The 15687-nt window shown below is 38.6% G+C and overlaps 1 protein-coding gene across 2 annotated transcripts in view; it reads right to left on the bottom strand.

The window, feature by feature from the left end:
* Window positions 1-13745: 13745 nt before the first annotated feature.
* Window positions 13746-15687, bottom strand: part of NRXN3 (neurexin 3) — a 686791-nt gene continuing 684849 nt past the window's right edge. For both annotated transcript variants that reach the window (XM_079309899.1, XM_079309901.1), the window contains one exon: window positions 13746-14822. In XM_079309899.1, coding sequence (XP_079166025.1) covers window positions 13897-14822 — 926 coding nt within the window. In that variant the 3' untranslated portion in view covers window positions 13746-13896. The remainder of the gene's footprint in view (window positions 14823-15687) is intronic.

Below are 15687 nucleotides of genomic sequence, written 5' to 3'. Positions count from 1 at the left end.
AATAACTATGATGAATGTGAATGATTTTGAGATCTATTTTATCTGTCTTTTAAGTCATGAATCGTCTACCAAAACCTTGGGAGCCTTTTTGACTTTTCTTTTATTACCAATTATTTCCTGATTCTTTTCTCTGAGTAATTTTTCATCTGCCTTATAGATGAGATTGCAGATCCTTTGATGATGAACTCTGAAGTAATAAAAACATATAGGTAGTAAAGTGTACCTTTAATTATGAACAGCTCTTCCTGGTTAAATTTCTGCCTTCCTCTGAATTATGTCAATAGACTTCTTATTAATTTTGGACTAACTGCATCTGCTATTACACACAAATAAAAAATAAGTATGACATCTTTATTTAGGAATAAAGCATAAGGACATAATCTATGGATCACAGATTTGGGTCTAGACTGGTTTCTGATATTATCTAACTGCAAGAATGTAAAAACCCCCATTTTTATACTTTGAGATTTTAAAGTGGATTATATCCATTGGGATTTCTCCCTGTAACTAATGATCACATCATAACCTTTGGGACTCAGCTTTATGAATTTGATCCTATGGGGTTTTTTTGGGGTTTTTTGTGGTTTTTTTTTTTTGATTTTTTTTTTTTTTCATGTCAGACCTTCATTGATAATCTTATAATTTTTTATTATAATTTCTTGGTACAGTCCATATTTGTAAACTGAAATTTGAAGCCTGATACCAATCTTGTCTGTTCAAAAAGATTTCTATTTTTTGAGGTTTGAAATGACTACCTCAAAAGCAAAAGGCAAAATTTGATCACCTGTGTCCAGTTTCTGCTAAAGATAATAGAAAAGACTGTTCTTTCTGTGGGGCTGGCAAGCATAATCAGATCACACAATTTGCAGTTGCTTGGATTCTTACAGAATACTTTTACAGAGCTGTTATATTACTGAAAAATATTTATTCATCAAAATATTCTGTAAGAAAAGACTTTGAAAAAGTCATAGCTAAGCTAAGAGCACTGAGATAAGCTTTTAACTACTTGGAAGGTGTTACTTAGTGAATCTCAGCTCAGTTGCAGTGGATGGTGCCCTGTGTCACAAATAAAACACCTGCAAGACAGTCACTCTCTGTACAGGTCCCAGCTCACTCTCTGTGATGTTCAAGAGAAACATGTGGTTTAAATTAGGTGAACACTAATAACCTGGTTATTATTATTCTAAGGCTAAGAAACCCTGAAACAGCACTTGATCACAAAAAATTTGTCCCTCATCCTTTCACCAGTCTAGAGAAATCTAGTGTCAGACAACATCATGTACTGATTCTAGCTGCAGTATACATAAAAGAAAACAACATAGATGAACACATCCCACTCCCCCCAAACATCTCTCTATTATTATGTTAAAGTTCGCTGTCTTTGGCTGAGCTGTGAGACATGAGACCCAGATGAAAACAGCTATTAACATTCTGAAGGCAGATTTATTAACTGCAGAACTATTTCACTCAGTGCCTTGACAAAATTATCTTTGTACAAATTACATTTTTTCCCTAATCACCTCGGGTACTTCACTTGGAAGGCTTCCTACTTTTCTGCAGCTAACTGGCAGGTATTACTTAGAAAAGCTTCACACCAAACCTGTTTAGGATGATGTCTGGAGTAAAAGGCCACTAATTCAACCTGCTGCTGTGAGCCCACATCTGGCCCTTTAGCTGTCAGGAACGTTGCTTGTTTCTTAGCTCATATTTGATATGATGGAAAGCTTCTGAGACTAGCTTGTGCTTTTCTAGCACCTAAAGCACATTCAGACTGAATTTAGTCATTATCCTGAACCCTTGCCTGTGTCATATGGAGATGCAAATAAGTAGCTTGTGCCAACATTCACAGGGCTGTTATGTTAAACAGGTGCTGAGCTCCTGGGTAAGGTGTATCAAGGCAGATCAGGTTGTATGGCTTACAGTATCCATCCTTCCCCTCTTGGAGACCATGGCTTCAGGCAGCCATGAGGTTTTTCTTGGCTTCAGCCAGGAATGAGGTGTTCTCTTTCAACCTGTATTTATTGACTTATGCAAACTTAAGATTCTTGAGTTAATTCCAACATGAGTGTCCTGATTTCTGGATAAAATACTCAAGCACCAAGGCAAACCCTGCAGAGATCAACTTATGAATTAGCAGAATGCTGAAGTCTCTCTTGCTTGAGGGATACATGGAAACCCAGACTTGCATCACTGTACTGCAAGTGCAGATGTTTTCTATTCTTCATTTTGTAAAAAAACTACTATGGAGCAAAGCATGAAAATTAAAAATAAATCTGAGGCTACTAAAATATCTGCAAGAGGACCTAATCTCCAATTCCTGACCTACAGAAGTCTCTTCCATCATATAGTTTCTGGAGAAAATGCAGAACAATCCAGGGGATAAAGCCCAGATAACAGAGTAACAGGTCATCAATAAAACCATGTCAACAGCTTCCTAAACACAGGAACCATTGGGCACCTGTGCAGGAGTCAGGCACCATGAGTGCCATTCTGACATTTAAGGTACCTAAACCACTAGCTTGGAAGCTATGGGCTTCATAAGCAGACAGGGAGGTGGGTTGAATACTGGTTTAACAGCTGTACCTAGAGGATGGTGATCAGTGCTATGAAGTCTTGTTAGAGGCCAGTGGCCAGAGTAGGAGAATCCTAGGGGTCAGTGCTGGCTCTAGCTCTGTTTTCATCAATGTACATAAATACTGAGAGGGAGGGTATAAAGAAGATGGAACCAGGCTCTTTTCAGTGACAGGACAGGACAAAACAGTATCAGTTTATCTGAATTTATATCACACTTATCAGACTGGGCTCTGTAAGATATCTTGTTGTGGGGGATGCTTGGCTCTGCACACCAGGCTTAGGAAGAACATAGAGATGGCTGAAGCCAGGTGAGATTGCAGAACCTCAGCTCTGTTTTAAGGGGAAATTTAACTCTTGGCAGCAAGAGATTGGCTTGCATTTTCCCCCCATCCTTTTGTTAAAGGACACCTATTTTGTATACTAGACTAATTAAATTGACTCAAACTCTCATACCTCTAAAAGCACAGTTGACATTCCTGCAGAAAAGTATGTTCCAGACTCCAGATTCCCTTCCCTCCCAACCCTCAGCTAGTTTAAGCATTAGATGATTCAGCCTCTAACCCATTCATTGCCTAATAAACCCCATAGCAAAAGTTTTGTGTTAATTGCTGTCAGCAAGTGCTGAGATCTGATTGCTGGCAATGTTTTTTAAGGCATAGCCTACCTACATAGGCCTATCAAGATGTCTTTGGAGATTTATCTTGGATCTGGAAAATAGGATAGTCTGGGAATCTGGGCTGACCCTTTTAGGGAATGAAAATAATTTGTGGTTGAGAGATGCACATACAGGGATATAAGTGTAGATCTATATTTTAATGTGAACAAGTAAACAGTCAGCACTATAATAATCTGTAAAGCATTTGATCCCAATAAACCATCTTAATCCTTAGGGCTGTTCTGGCAGTAAGAGATAACTGAAAAGAAACAGAAATATTCTTAGCATAAAGCTCACATCTCTGTGTTTATTGTGTGTGTTAGTTTCTGATCCTTTCCCATCATTCCCAAAACTGATGAGCACTTCATCTGTACAGCCTCATAGTTCCCTTCTTCACTAGCCCTTCAATTTGGATTTTTATTATTTCCAGAAAGGGCCAAGACAAAAGGAAAATCAAGTAATAAAGAAAAGCTTGGGACTAATGCTACCCCACTGGCATGCCCTCTGCTTCAATAAAGTTTCACTGCAGATTTTGGTTTTAATAGCCATACATGTGGTCCTGTGCTTTGTGGGAGGATGCATTTCAACATCTCTGCTCTTAACAAGCCTCTGAGCTCAATATTTTTGTGGCTGTCTCCTGGCTGCTGCATTGTCTTCATTGTTGTCTGCATTGCAGACAAAGGGCTACAGCTTAGAAATGCAGAGACAGTGAATGCCTATGTGGTGAAGTGCTAAAACTTATTTATTTTGTTGTCATTATCAAAGACTGAATGATACTTATGAAAGGGTAGGAGTAAGAGCACATTTTACCTCCAAAAATGGGTAGTGCCACTGCAGGTTATGTGACCAAAATTATTTTTATAATCTTCAAGCCAGCACTTGCTCCTCTACTTTTGGTGTCCTGACACCTACAGACACTTGAGGTCTGTCTGGTATTTCATGGACATACAGACCTTGTCAGCAGTGCAGATGTCTACTGGTGCTACTGGTCTAGTACTAGGGCTCTGCTGGCCTAAACTGTGTGGCAGATATGTAAAGGGGACTATAGCTCAGAAATCCCCTGAAAAAAGGTGGAAATTGTTCTGTACGTTTTTTCATTGATCAATTGGTTTGCAAAATCTTTCTTGGTTAGATGGGTGAATTGCCATGGGGTGCCAGGCTTTGACTCAGCACAAGGGTGTTTGCTAGGTAAGCTGAAGCCAATTTTTCCTCTCCCCACAAATAACAAGCTCAGGCTAAGACTCTTCAGCACAAAGGTTGCCATGTAATGGCATTAAAATAATACACATGTATTTGTGTTGTGGAGTCTTCAAGGTCTGGAAATGGAATTTGAGTTCCCTTAACTATGCAAATACCAGCAAAAACATTAACCTAACTGGACACTGCTCTAACTGGGGCAAAACAAGCTTTTTGCATCCATATTTCACATTTGGTGTTGGCTTTAAATTGCTTTTATAAACAAAAAGTTCTAGTTGTTGGGCAAGGATGTGTAAGAATTTTAGCTTCAGTAGAGCTGCACAGGTGCCAAGGCAAGAAATGATCCTTGGGATACATGGGATACACTAGGTTACATATACATAAAGCATTTGAGGAGGGAAGTACATATCCTTTAATTAATGTAAGCAAATCAGGAATTGGCTTCAAATTTGCATATGCCTTCCTTTTATATGTTTTGTTGATCAGTGACAAAGCATTTCTCAACTTCAGTAGTGCTCAAGCTGCAATATATCTTTGTGCTAAATGGCATTGTCTGATGTGTTCACCCTGGATGTGTATCTTCAGTGCAAAAGCCCATGCTTATGTTCAAAGCAACAGTTCTGTTGATGGATTTGGCTTACATTTACTGATGCACTGTATATGCAGCTCATTTTCTTCCATTTTGCTGAGCAAATTAGTCAATGAGAAAGCAATACTGTGAAGTACATTCAGCCATGAAAAAAAGAACTATAAATCTATTTGTAGGTAAAATAAGAATTGTAAATTTATTTGTAGGTCCCTTTCAGTAGAAGAAATCTTGATATTATGGCCACTTAAATGAATTTTGTTTTTGAGGGCTCAGAAACATCAGAAGGTGCTTGAGAGTTTCTATACTCTCAATCTTTGTGTAAAAAGGCTTTAAGAGAACAGAAACAGTCTTTCAGAAACTTACCCTGTTACAAAGGAAGCCTTTATAGTGTATACCATAATTGTTATTTTTTATGATCATAATGTAGCTAATATTTAAAAAAATATAAATAAGTGAACACCACGAGGTAAGGAAAAAAAGGAAAAATTCAAACAGTTTTTACAGCAAAACTCACAGAGATTCAGGGATTTATGGAAAGGGAGCACTCTCTGTTCACTGTCAGGAAGCTTTGCCATTAGCTACAAAGGAAGTTTCAGTAGGTTCTGAATGTTTGTAAGAGTTATGACTCAATTTATCCAGATAACAATATCTCTGTTATCTAAAATCTTGCCAACACTGTGTATTTCAGTGCAGACTGCTAGAGATAACAATCAGCTTCAACTCTCACTGACCCAGGAGGGCTGTGGTATGGCATTTAGTCTTACTTCCTATAATTACATGTAATAAAATTGTGTTGTCATTGGTGTTCTTGTAATTGGTATAAAAAGTTGTTTATAGCAAAACATTGCAGATGCAGGCAGTGATTTTCTGCAGGAGTTCACAGATGGCAAAGCTAAACTCTGGCAGATTAGAACTGCCAGGGTATAGTACTTGCACAGTGCAAGTAAGCTCTAGCTCATAATGCACATGGGAGAAGAGGGCTTGATTAACAGATTAGAAGGCTGCTGTGGATGTTCAAATGCATGCATGTATGTGTATTTACTAGTATGTATAAATCCAGGACATTTAAAATAGACAGTTAAAAACACAATAGTTTCCATTTTTAAATGGTTTGTTCTTAGTTAAGTGTTTTGTTCTCCTTTTAGAAGCTCCTGCACTTACAATATTTGTTCTGTTTTCTTAGCCAGATCAAATCAAGCCAGCTCTTGATTTGGAGAAGCTAGTGTTAATGGGAAGACTGCATGTTTTATACCTCTGGCAGTGCCACAGTGTACTTTGGAGGCATGAGTAAAGTGGAGAGTCTGGAAGCTTTGAGGGCTAATCTTTTTACAAACATGGATTTTCTATATAACCACAGGCAAGTCTCTTTGTCTTAATTTCCATCCTTGCACAGGGGAGATACTAGTATTAGCTCACAAGGGAACCATGGATATAAATTAATGCTTGTGACTCAGAGGACAGGCAGAAATGAATAATCATATAATGTAGAAGAAGTGGTATAGATCAAATACTTACAGAATTCAAATAGTCCTACTGGAAGTGTCCTGCATAGTACAAGTAAACAAGTGCATGATGCATGTGGACAAAAGGGCTTGATTTAAGTTACACAAAGAGTTTTAGCCCTGGCACAGCTCAGCTCAGTATTCTTGGTTTTGGAAATCAAAACCCTGTGCTTCACCTGCTGCTTTACCAGGCTGTGCACTGCAGGCAGATCTGTTTCTTTATCTTCATCTGCTCATACAAATAACTTTTGGAAACTGTTCCTCAGAAGGGGGACCTCATCATCTTGTGAAAGATCCTTCCATTTATCTTTTTCTCCACATAAGTAAAGGCTTGCTGTTACCATCACTTGATAGTAGTAACAACTTTAATTACTAGGCCAGGCTATAAGCCTGACAACTGTGAGAACCATGTGCACCAAGGAGACCATGCAGATGCAATTACAAATGGTTTACAGAGCATTCACTTTTGTCATTTCCGCTTTTGTTTCTGTGGTGTGATTCAGTCCTGATTTGCTGTTCTGTGTTTTAACACTTTATATAATAAGTATTCTTGAAATCCAAATACTGAGTGAATTTTGTCATAGTGTTACAAAGGCGTTGGCAGCACTATTAAATGTATATATATATATAATTCTTTTCCAATGAGTTCAGTTTTCCATGTGCACCAGCCAAAGCTGCTAGGCATAGTGCCCAGCTTATGAGCCATTGAAGAAAAGCATGCCTTAAGTTTTCCCAGCTGCTTGTTCAGGATTTTTCTGACCCATGAGGATATTGTCATTTTGTTATATTCTGTAAACAGGCTGACAAAAGAGATGCATGGAGTGGTAGATGGAAACTATTGCAGAGTGGCTTTAGGTTGTGCTTGGTGGCAGAAGTACAGGTTTGGGCTTTTGTTGGGTTTTTACAAGGTATGTAAATAAGCCAAAGTTGTTTTTTCTTTTTTTTTTGATCTGCTTCAATTGAATTTAAGTAAACAGCATGCTCATACAGCTTCATCCTAGCATGCTGAAATGGATTTGTCTCCAGGCAATTTACAGCATATCTAAACCACCTCTCATTTTAACTCCTACTCTGAAGGCAGGTGAGTTATGTAAGCCTCATGAGAAAAATCAGAACTTTGTCCACCACTTGCCTACATCATTTGATACTGCAAAGGCCCAAGCAATTAACACTAGCTAATTAACTTTATCTGACTACTACATTGAAATGGCCTCAATTTTTAAAGGTGTTTTTGTAGTTGATTTCCCCTGTTTTCAATAAGAATTAGCCAGCTTAATAACTTTAAAAATTAAGCCTTCCTTTAGCTATATGCAGTCCAACATAATCTCTTGAGTGTGCTCTTTTCCTTCTCTCATGCAATCCATGTGCCCAAATTATAGAACATTAAATCCCTTCAGACCAACATTTACTGAAAATTTTCATTGAATGGCATCATATTTGCTGATGTGTGAAAGACAGCATGAACAGGCACTGCAGAAAAAGGGGGTTATTTGGAACTGTTTGGGGACAGACAGGAGAAGGAGTTATAGCACTGTGCAATGTGTATTGTCTGAAGAGAAAACAGAGTGTAATAGGTTACTATACAGTGGAATAAGAGATTCTGAATATTTTTTTTCCTTAAATAACCCAACAGATGTTGCTACTGTGAGAAAACTTTCACCAAGAGAGAGTAAGCATCAGCCAAGTCCTTGCACCCCAACCTTCTTCATCACGACACCCCTGGTTGCAATACTTCTACACCACCTAGGCAAATGAGCTCTCAGAGCTCAGCCAGACTCCCATCCAGAGAGCCAAACAGCAGGAATAGTCTTTCTTCTCGTGCTAGTATCTCTACAACCCAAGCAGATCTGGTGAGGTTGACAGCTGGAAGGCAGGGCTTGCTGCTGCTCCATTTCTTTATCGCTTGCACATGGGAAGGGAAAGGCAGTGATTTGTTCTACCATATGAGAGACATCTTCCAGGGAGCCAGTGCCAACCTTGGCAGCATGGGAGGGTGCATGATAAAATGGCAACAGCTGCATGTGACTTTATGTTCTCACAGGACCATTGACAGAACTTTGTGATCTTGAAAATGCCTTACAGACTGATAGCATTAAAAACTACATCTCCATAGAAGTTACATGTTTAACTCAGGCTCTAAGTGTCAAGTCACATTCATTAGTTATAATTCATGAGTCTTTGCCTTCCTTGGGAGTCATCACCATCTTATGATGGAAGGTACCTTCACTGTGGAATTGACAGGAAGGATATCTGTCTTTTAATCATTATTACCAAACTGTCTGATCAGTATGTTCTTACTTCTTGTGGAAGAAAAATAGTCTGGCATGGCAACTGCAGAGGATGTCTGCCCTCCCTCCCAGACAAGAAGCACAGGCATGTCTGGAAAAGGAATCAGCATTGACATTACTCCTCACTTGTCCTTTTCTGTAACACCAGGGCTGGGAAAGCTGAAGCCCATTCATGCTCAGGTCTTCATGACCTGTCTCAATGAAGAACCTCAGCAACTGTGCAATAAACAGAGATGTGCTGAACAGTTCTGGAAATACAGAAGTAGACATCTCAGAGAGGGATCTTCAAAAAGTGACACAGTAAATGGAATGCTGTTTACCAGTAGAAGAAAATGGCAGGAAGAGGAGCAGCTGCCCAGTCCTGGTCCTTGAAAAGAGCTACATACCTTGCTCAGTAATGGTGATAGAGCAATTGTGTCTGCTCCAGATACTGGAGTGAGTCTGACAAAGAGACATTAAGATGAATAAGTGAAAGATGAATAAGTGATTGGAGCATATGTTATACAAGGTGAGGCTGAGGGACTTGGGATGGCTCAACCTCAAGAAGCAAAGGCTTATGGGGAATCTTACTAAATGTGTGAACACCTAAAGGGAGCTTGTAAAGAAGAGAGAGAGCCAGGATCTTTTCAGTAGTACCCAGCCAAAGGGTAAAAGGAAATGGGGACAAATTAATTAAATTTAATTGAACCACAACAAAAAATGTTTACAATGAGTGTGCACATACAGAGCAGGTTGCCTAGAGAGCTTGTGGCATTTACATGTGAAGACATAAAAAAAAAATTGATATAGTTCTTGTTCAATTGCTGTAGTTGACTCTGCTTTGATGTGCTAGTGCTTGGACTACATGATCTCCAGGGGTCTCTTTCTATCTCAACAATTTTGTGGTTCTGTGATGAGCCAAAGACATACTATAATTCCAAGCCTTTTAGGCAGCAATGAAAACTCCTTTCTGACATTTTCATTTAGCCTAAGTAATAAAATGGTCATTAGGTGACAGAAAAAATGAGAAAAAGCATGACTAAAGCCAGAGGGATAGGGTAAGTCAGGTTCAAATTTCTTGCTTCACATAATATTTCATAATGATATGAAGAATAATAGGTTTTGAGAGAAGTATTGAGAGAAAAAAAATTTTCAGAACACCAACTGCTTGGTCAGAAGGAAACCTTCTGCAATATAACAACAGATATTGAGGTTCAGATCTGTATCTCCCACATGCCAGCTGATTGCTCCAGTACTGGAAATATTAGGTATCAGGAATTTAATGATTTTGGGAGGGAAGTGAGTGAAGTTTAGACCAGAACCCGTGGGTTTGATATACATGTGGGAATCTATAAGTTGTCAAAATATGATTCACTAAAGAACTGAAAACAGTAAAAGAACCTCACGTGTATGTACACATACATATTCTCACGTATGCAAATATGAGCAAAAAAAATGTAGAAAATCACAGGCAATACCTGAACAAACATTTTATCCTAAGTTGAATTTGGTTGCAACTGAAACCTATGGAAAACACTGTTCAAAAGACCTATGGATTCCACCTAGGGGGAAAAAGGGTGAAGTCATCCCTGGTTGAAAATTAAAGTGCTGTGAATCACTCATTTGCCTGACCTCCAGACGTCTGTAAAAAGTAAAAAACTTTACAGATAGCTTGGGAAGTTTGAATCTGTCAAAACCCCACACTACTACTGTGAACTGAAGATCTGCACAACTTGAAATCAAGACAGAATACTGGCAATTTTGCATGATGGCCAGAATCAGACTATAATGCCCATTAGGACAAGGAGCATTCAGTACCGTAGTTGGGGCTAACTGGAAAGAAGTGAACACTCAGATCATCTAGCAAGCCTGATCCCTAGCACCCAAAATATATAAACTATGTTCTTTAGGTAGTACATGGAAGGTGATAAATAAATTCAGGGGACCTAAGATAGATCCGCATCTAAAATGATGTGAACATTTTCTGCATCAAATTAGTTGTCTCAATCCCCAAAAGAATTCAGCAGCTGCAGCCCATCACATGGGCCAAAGATGAATCCAGAATCCCATAAACATCATTGAAAGAACTACATACTTCGGGGGGAGAACATAAGAAAGGGTGTACTAAGTCAATGTCCTAGGCATGCTTTTGTCTGAGATAACTGAACCCCATATTACAGAGAACTATGGAACTGAGGTGGTGAGAGTGGTATGAGATAGACTCCAGACTCAAGTTTAATTTATATCCCTGCAAAGGAAAGAAAAAGGATTCACTGGACTAAGAGAAGAATGAAAACGTGAACTTGATTCTGCAATTTAGTGACTAGACACTCCTGTGGGATGGGGAATAGTTACATTACAGAATATTTTCACCTTTAAAGGTCTGGAATTTCCCTGAAGTCTTTTGGAAATAAAAACACAGCAACATCCAGGGCTTTGGGAAGAACATTTTATTGCTAAGCATATCTTTAAACAAAATGCAACTAAGAAAAGAAAAAGAATCAAAAAGAAGAAGAAAAAGAAAGGAAAAAAAAGCAATAACATCACAATAACTCAAATAAAAATTCTCCAGGTTGTCCATAAAGCAACAGGGATATGGTAGTAGCCCACATACAGAAATGCACATGTTCCCAAAAACTGTCCAATAGAAACTTACACAGAAAAGGAAAGTGTAAATATATTTCCTTTAACTTAAAAAAGGAAAGCAAAAAGGAAAGGAAGAAAGAAAGCAGGAAATCATTTCACAAGACTCCAAGACTCCAAGAACAGCAATCTTTTACAGACATCAAGATATAATCAACTTTTATATAGTTTCGGCCAGTTAAGTTCTCTAAAATCGTGCTTTCATACCTTTTTAAAACCTGTCTTTTTTTTCTTTTTAGTATAAAAAATAAAAAAGAAAAAAAGCTCAATCTCACACGCGCACACGCACCACACACACGCACACATACACGCACTGAAAATATTTGTTAACATGAAAGCGCCTTCTCTAAGTGTTTGAGAAGACTGGTTTTTTGAATTTAAGTTCCCATGTGCGTGTATGTATCTGATGAAACTTCTTCAAAGTCAAATATTCATGCGACTTATAAACACCAGCAAGAGTAGATTTCTAAACCTAAACAGCTGATTAATTTTCATCCGCATACAGCAAAGGTTTTAATTTCTGATATCCCAGGGTTCTCAACCCATCTTGGTTTTTGTTGTTTCCCTCTCTGTCTCTCTCCTTCATCTGCTTTTTTGCACATGACAGGCATGGCCGTCAAACCACCTCACTATTGTTCTGTACAGTAAGATAATCCTTTTCACAATAACTGGGAAAATGTAGAAACCAAACAACCAAATTAAATAAGTTAAATAAAACATAAGACATTCCCAATTTAACCATAAAACAGTATGTACACCATCAGGGTATCCATATAGAAATTATACTAGCAAAAAAATAGTAGTAAAATATGTAAACAAAATTTCAGATTTTTTTTTTTTTGACACAGGTAACTGTGACATAGCTAAAACACACACTCCCTTCACATTTTAAGGTTTGCTTTTGTTGTCTGTTTCTTTTTACTCTGTTCTTCAAGAACATTCTCATTCTGCATTAAGACCATAACAGAACTTCTGTTCCAGCCGTCCCATCAAACATACCATGATAAATATATCTGTGTGTATATATATATACTATAATATTAAATTAATTTTTCTTTATTATTTTTGTGTGTCACAGCAGCTTTATTTATTTTCTTTTATATAAAAGAGAAGGAAAAGGGAGAATAGGGAAAATGGAAAGACAGAGATGATCTGAAATGTCAAGCTACAAAATTAAAATATTACATATGTAAAACAAGTTATATGCAAAGAGAAAGATTTAATTTGAATCCTTTTACAAGTGTTTAGCTTTTCTGACATTTATTGGTCTTGTCACAAGTTGAACTCTAGTGGTGTCTTTCTGATTTCTTTATTAAACTGATTTATTATTATTTTTTGCATGCATTGCAATGTCACAGAACTAGAACCCAGAGGAAGGCTCCTTTATTTTTGCACAGTATATTCAGCTGAGAATGGTTAATAACTTTTAAGCATTCTTTTTTGAATCTCTGAATCTCGTTAACCATACTTTGGTTGTCTAATGCACACTGAGTGCTATACTCAAATAAAGCCAATGACTGATCAGAACAGACCCAAACCCATCTGCTCTTCAGTTCTTCAGTGCAAATACTGGAGCCAGATCCAAGAGAACCAGCTTTCCATGACAATTTTCCTCAGCACCACTCATCAGACACTTTCACTGCATTGTTAGCAAACAACTTAACTACAAGATGACGGATTCTAGAGACAATACAACCAGATATGCAGAGTAAACACCATGGGTAGCTTTTGAGTTCATATATGGTAATAGTCTCTCTTTATTTGTTATGAAATTTTTTTCCGAGACTTCTTCTCGAGTCATGTCCTGGGTCACCCCCCACACCACTCCATTCTTCCCTCCCTCACCCAAAAGTAACCAAAGAAATCAAACAAAAACCAAGTCAAGAAACAAAACAAAACCAAACCAAAAAACCAACAATCTCCAAAATCTTTTATTCCCCTCCTCCAATCTCGAAAAATTATTTGTATGCTGGACACGGCCAGATCAGTTTGCTCGGTATTTCTTTGTTGTTTAATAATGTTTGTATTTTTTTTTCTTTTTCCTTCTTTTTTTTTTTTTTTTTTTTTTTTTTTTTTTTTAATAAGTAAACTGAAAAATTATTGATACAGTCAAGGATCACGAACATTGTTAAAGACTCACTTGGAGATATGAAACAAGTAAGCCATGAAGTCTTCTACCTTTGCAGAAAGTTCAGCGGAGGAGGAGATTTGGAGATGTCCAAGTTCACTAACAGAGCAGAGCTGTGCGCGCCATCTCCAGAACGCTTAGTGTGCTTTATAATACATTAGGGCAAAGTTTGCTGACTCCAAGTGATGACTTAGACATTAACAGTCACTGCTGAAATTTTTTCCCAATACTTTTTCCCACAAACGATATCTCCCAATCATCTCGTTCGCTGCAATGGTTCTGATATCTCAGTTAAATCTCATTAAGTATTTATATATTTATATATAAATAATTATTCTTTTTTACACATAATACTCTTTGTCCTTGTTTTTCTGCTTCTTGTGGCCGCTCTTTGAGCTCTGCTGCTTCTCCTTCACGAGCGTGCCGTTGCTCTGGGCTGAGTTGCTGATGTAGTTCCGCGTCTCGTCCACCTGATAGGACCCCTCGTCCCTGTTCCTGTACTTGTACATGGCGTACAGGAGGATGAGGATGCAGAGGGCGGCAGCAGCCACAATGCCGACGACCATCCCCGTTGTGCTGCTCGACTCACGGACCACCTCTGAGGCCCCCGGAACCCGTCTGATTCCCGGCTCCGTGGGGTTTGCTGTGGGCACATTACGGAACATGGGGGAAGTGATTAGCGGGCTCTTCAGCTTTGTGCTGTCTAGCTCATAGGCAGTGGGCAACGGAAGCAAGACTATGTCAGGCTGGGGTTTGAGCTCACGGTTATTCATTTTGCCGGCTGGCAATTTGGGAACCATCACAGTCGAGGACGAAGCTGTGGAGCGGATCAGCTCAGGGGACAAAGACGTGGTAGTAGTCCTACCAGTTTCGGAGACTTTGTTAGGTCTAAAGTCCTTGGATTCCCACTTGGGTGCGTGTGCTTTGTAGCCACCTTCGAAGATGGAAGTGGAAAGACTCTTATCTGTTACCAAGGAGAAGGTGGTGTAAAAATCTTCATCATCAGTAGGGGGTAGGTTAGAGTCAAAGGTTTCCCCTGAGCCATACCCAGATATCACCAAGCCATCATCATCACAACCATCGCTGCCTTGGTCCGACAAGCAAGGTAACCCCGCCTCAGAGGTCATGGACAGGGAATCTTTGGTGGTCTCAATAATGGTGAGGAGGGGGCGAAAGGTAGGGGGAAGTGTAATGAAAGGTGCACGAGTAGCAATAGGAGGGATATCTAAAGGGTCTTCTACAAGTAGAGGGATAACTAATTCACCTCCTGGGATGGAAAAGAGAAAAAAAAGAAGATTAGTACATTTTAATGACACAATGCACCGTTCTCAGTTCACTTAAGGGTGAGAGAGGATCTGGGCATTATGAGAAGGTGTCAGGGATCAGCTTTCTCTCTACCAACATAGCTTCCTGGGGCTGCCTTTCATTGTTCCCTCCCACCCTGCTCAGACATTGGTAAAATGCATGTTCTGCTTCCTACCTATGCTGGGTATGTACAGTGAAATGCCCTGAATTTTTGCAGACTCAAATTTTTTGATTTTTGGAGATACTCTCAAGTGACTCTGTGGTCTTCAATTTTTTGGTAGTGATCTTTTTTAAGCATTTGGTTAGAAGACTATTTAAATTAATTACTTTAGACTGCCATAGACCAGGGTTCTCCTAGATATATTTTCCACCACTCATCTTGCCAGTTTTTCCTCTTCTAATTATTTTCATTTAAAATAACAGTGGTATTTCTTCTCTGCCATTTTAATATACTCACACTCTGTAGCAGTATATAAGTCCTTTCCATTCATCCATTTCTTCTTGATCAGTCTGGCTTTTAAATTGTGGGAAGGTTCATGAAAGTGAGGGATGAATAAAGAGCCAAGTACTTACTGGGTCCATGAAGGTACAGAGCTCTAGTCATAGTTCATCTCTTTTAAATCTTTCTTTAGCATTCTGTTTGACACTAGGAATGTCCCTTTCCTTGCATCTTTTGGGGCTACTAGTGCCATGCTATCTTCATCTTCTAGTCTTCTTGATATTCATTTACTATAATTTGATTAAAAATTAAAATAGATTTATGATTGACAAAAAACTGAATAAGGACTTTGATTAACCAAGTTAGCACCTGAGCTCAGGATTGTACT

Source organism: Erithacus rubecula (assembly GCF_903797595.1).
Source record: "Erithacus rubecula genome assembly, chromosome: 6".
Classification (NCBI taxonomy): domain Eukaryota; kingdom Metazoa; phylum Chordata; class Aves; order Passeriformes; family Muscicapidae; genus Erithacus; species Erithacus rubecula.
This window is presented reverse-complemented; position numbering and strand designations above follow the sequence as displayed.